At 52.0% G+C, this 2,792-nt stretch overlaps 1 protein-coding gene across 1 annotated transcript in view; it reads right to left on the bottom strand.

The window, feature by feature from the left end:
* Positions 1–1,417: 1,417 nt before the first annotated feature.
* LOC104162833 (probable G-protein coupled receptor 144) overlaps positions 1,418–2,792 on the bottom strand; it is a gene marked incomplete at both ends in the record, with an annotated part of 6,907 nt that continues 5,532 nt past the window's right edge. The window contains one exon of the mRNA XM_009701662.1: positions 1,418–1,538. Within this exon, the coding sequence (XP_009699964.1) occupies positions 1,418–1,538 (121 nt within the window). The remainder of the gene's footprint in view (positions 1,539–2,792) is intronic.

Below are 2,792 nucleotides of genomic sequence, written 5' to 3'. Positions count from 1 at the left end.
CATCTACAGCCGCTTGCGCCGCAGGTTTGGAAAGCTGCCGCCATCGAGGGGGCTGATGCTTCGGGTGGCGAGCACACGGTCCGGGACTTTTTGTCACCGTGTGTCCCCGAGTTTCAGATATCCTCGGGTCCTGGGGACAGTCCCAGCCCAGTGCAGAACTGAGCGCTCCCGGCTGCCGTGACTAATACAATTTGCTTTGCTCTCTTAACGACATACAGGCTGGCTGAAGTTTTAAACCCTTTTGACGAACTCGGAAAAATTAGAAGCAAGTATCAAGTATTGCTTTACACACCAGGGTTACTTTCTGCCCTGCAGAGATCCCTATTAGTACGAACATATTAACAACATGACTCTGAAGTATGGTAGTCACAGCCGTGGCCCTGGAAGACACCAAAAGAAGCAAAGAGCCTTAAAAATGTAGCCAGATGCTGCTACCTGAAGAGGAATGACGAGGCTGAAGGAGATGACATGACTCACCCAAGGTCGTGCAAGTCAGAGCTAGAAGCAGCACACACACTTCCAGCCTCCCCGCGCCAGGCTCTGATTACCAGCCCACATCCCAATCTGTTCCACCCAACACTCTTGCATCCCATCAGATTCCAGCGCAGCTCTCGCTGGGCACTGGGAGCATCCCTGCGGAGCAGCTGCACAGCTGCGGACAACAGGGGCTTTGGGGGTAAAGATTTTCAGTCCTTGATTCCAAATTCTTCTCTCATCTCCCTGCAATAAAGCTGACCTCCAGGCAAAGCAAAGGCAGTTCTGCCTGTACAGTTCTTGGGCCACATCATCTAAGTGTGCCTGAACACGAACCAGACGGAAAACACTCATCCCAGAACACACACCATCTAAGGGGCACGCACACTACGGCTGGACGTGCCCTTTGAGACGCTCTCCATGAACCGCCCTAGTCTAACAGCGATGCTGGCACACATGGCCCGTCCCTGCCCTGTAGGAATGAAGCTCATTTCACTGATGCAAATAGCAGGTGGGATGTCTGCCCCATTAAACCAGACAGTTACCATTTTAACTAGCCATTAAATGACCAAATGAACACTCTAATGAAGTTCCCTACAAGCATGCCGGTTTGTAAGTGTCATTTTGAAACCACACTAACGTCACAAAATCTAACATGAGAAACAAGATTTGAACTGGAAAGCTGTGGCACCAGTAGGACACTCTGGAGACTGGTGCTGAAGGGCCATCAGATGAACAAGGTCCCCAGAGCTGTATTTCACGTCTTGGGAGCATGAGCTTAGTTTCCTCAGACAAAACAGCACAGCGGCTTGGGAAAGCTGGGCTGGGCTTCAGAGCCGACAAATGTCCCTGACACTCAGGACAGGAGGAGTACACTGAGGCACAAGAAGCCGCAGATACCTGCTTGGCTGTGATGTGAGGATCCACCTGGTACAGGACTCACCTGGAGGGAGTTCAGCACGATGAAGACATAGGCCCAAATGATGCTGAGGTGGACAAGGACCCCACACACCCAGGTCAGCCCCAGCACGGGCAGCAGCACCAGGATGGGCTTGGCCGTGGCCCTGCCAGGAAGAAGAGCTCAGGGTTACCTGGGTGCCTTTCAAAGCCGAAACGCGATGCACTGGCACCCACCTCCCAGCCACCAGCTCTGCACGGGGTCTCTGTCGTGCCCATGTCCCTGAGCCCTGGGTGTCCCGGCAAAGCACCCCAGCCTGCCGAGTGGCCTTCCTGGCCCGGCAAACCCTGCCCAGGGTCTTGCCACGATCTGCCTGGGGCATCTGCCCGAGGTTACAGAGCACTGAGCGGATCTGCCCTGAAAGAGCTCCACAGGTTTAGGGATGCTCTGGCCTGTATCTTGCCGTTTAGAAGAAACTTTCCTTGTCTCCATGCTGGAGACGGCTCTCCTCCCCCAGCAAGTGCCTTTCGGATCATGTGTCCACCAAGAGGCACCTAAGATGGTAGCTATGGAACAAATTCCTTTGCAAACAAAATTAGTTAAGAGGGGAAAAACCAAACATTTCACCTCCCAGCCCCCCTTGTGCCAGCCCTGCTCTTTATTTATCACTAAGAGGTAGCAAGAAGGGAGCTCTTTGACGTCATTAGCCATGAGAAAACGGCTATTTTCTCCCCCAATTGCTGCTACAAGGAGGGCTTCTGTATTTGTTTTATTAGCATATGGATGTCACCCTGCCCTCCAGCAATGTCCTATCTTTGTGCTTCTGTAAATTTGGGAAAATTTATTTATGATACAGGGGAACAATGCGTGTCTAGCAGGGGTATCCGGCGCCAGCTAACAACAATAAAGATTCACAAAGGATGATAAAGTAATGACTCAAGCAGCAGTTTTTTAGAGGTCTCTCTGTATTGACTGAATACAGAAGTCCACACCGCCTTTTCCCCCATATATGTAATCCCCACCAGCGTTACTTTCAATCCACCAAGTCCCAAAATCATATAGGAAATGCTTTTTATAATGGCAAATAGCCAAAACCTCGGCACTCTCCACAGCTGGCATTCTTCTGTGGGGCACACACAAGTGCTACAGATGGGATGGGTGTGAGACAAATTCAGTTACGACCCCTTCAAACTGCAGTGTTCTGCAAAGTGGGGAGAAGCCGCTTCTGTGGTTCAGAGCTCTATAAAATTCCATGGAAAGTGGGCACCCAGCTGGGTCCCTGGTCCTTGAAACACCCCAGGCTGCTACCTCGCTTCCCTACGTGACATTTTACAGGACATCTGCATACCTGCCAGCAACCTGCTCGGCAGCACGGCGGGCTGACGTTAGCGAAGGGGCAGCCAGCTGGGCAGCGGGCCCC

Source organism: Cariama cristata, unplaced genomic scaffold (genome assembly GCF_000690535.1).
Source record: "Cariama cristata isolate BGI_N322 unplaced genomic scaffold, ASM69053v1 scaffold19176, whole genome shotgun sequence".
In the NCBI taxonomy this organism is placed as follows: Eukaryota; Metazoa; Chordata; class Aves; order Cariamiformes; family Cariamidae; genus Cariama; species Cariama cristata.
This window is presented reverse-complemented; position numbering and strand designations above follow the sequence as displayed.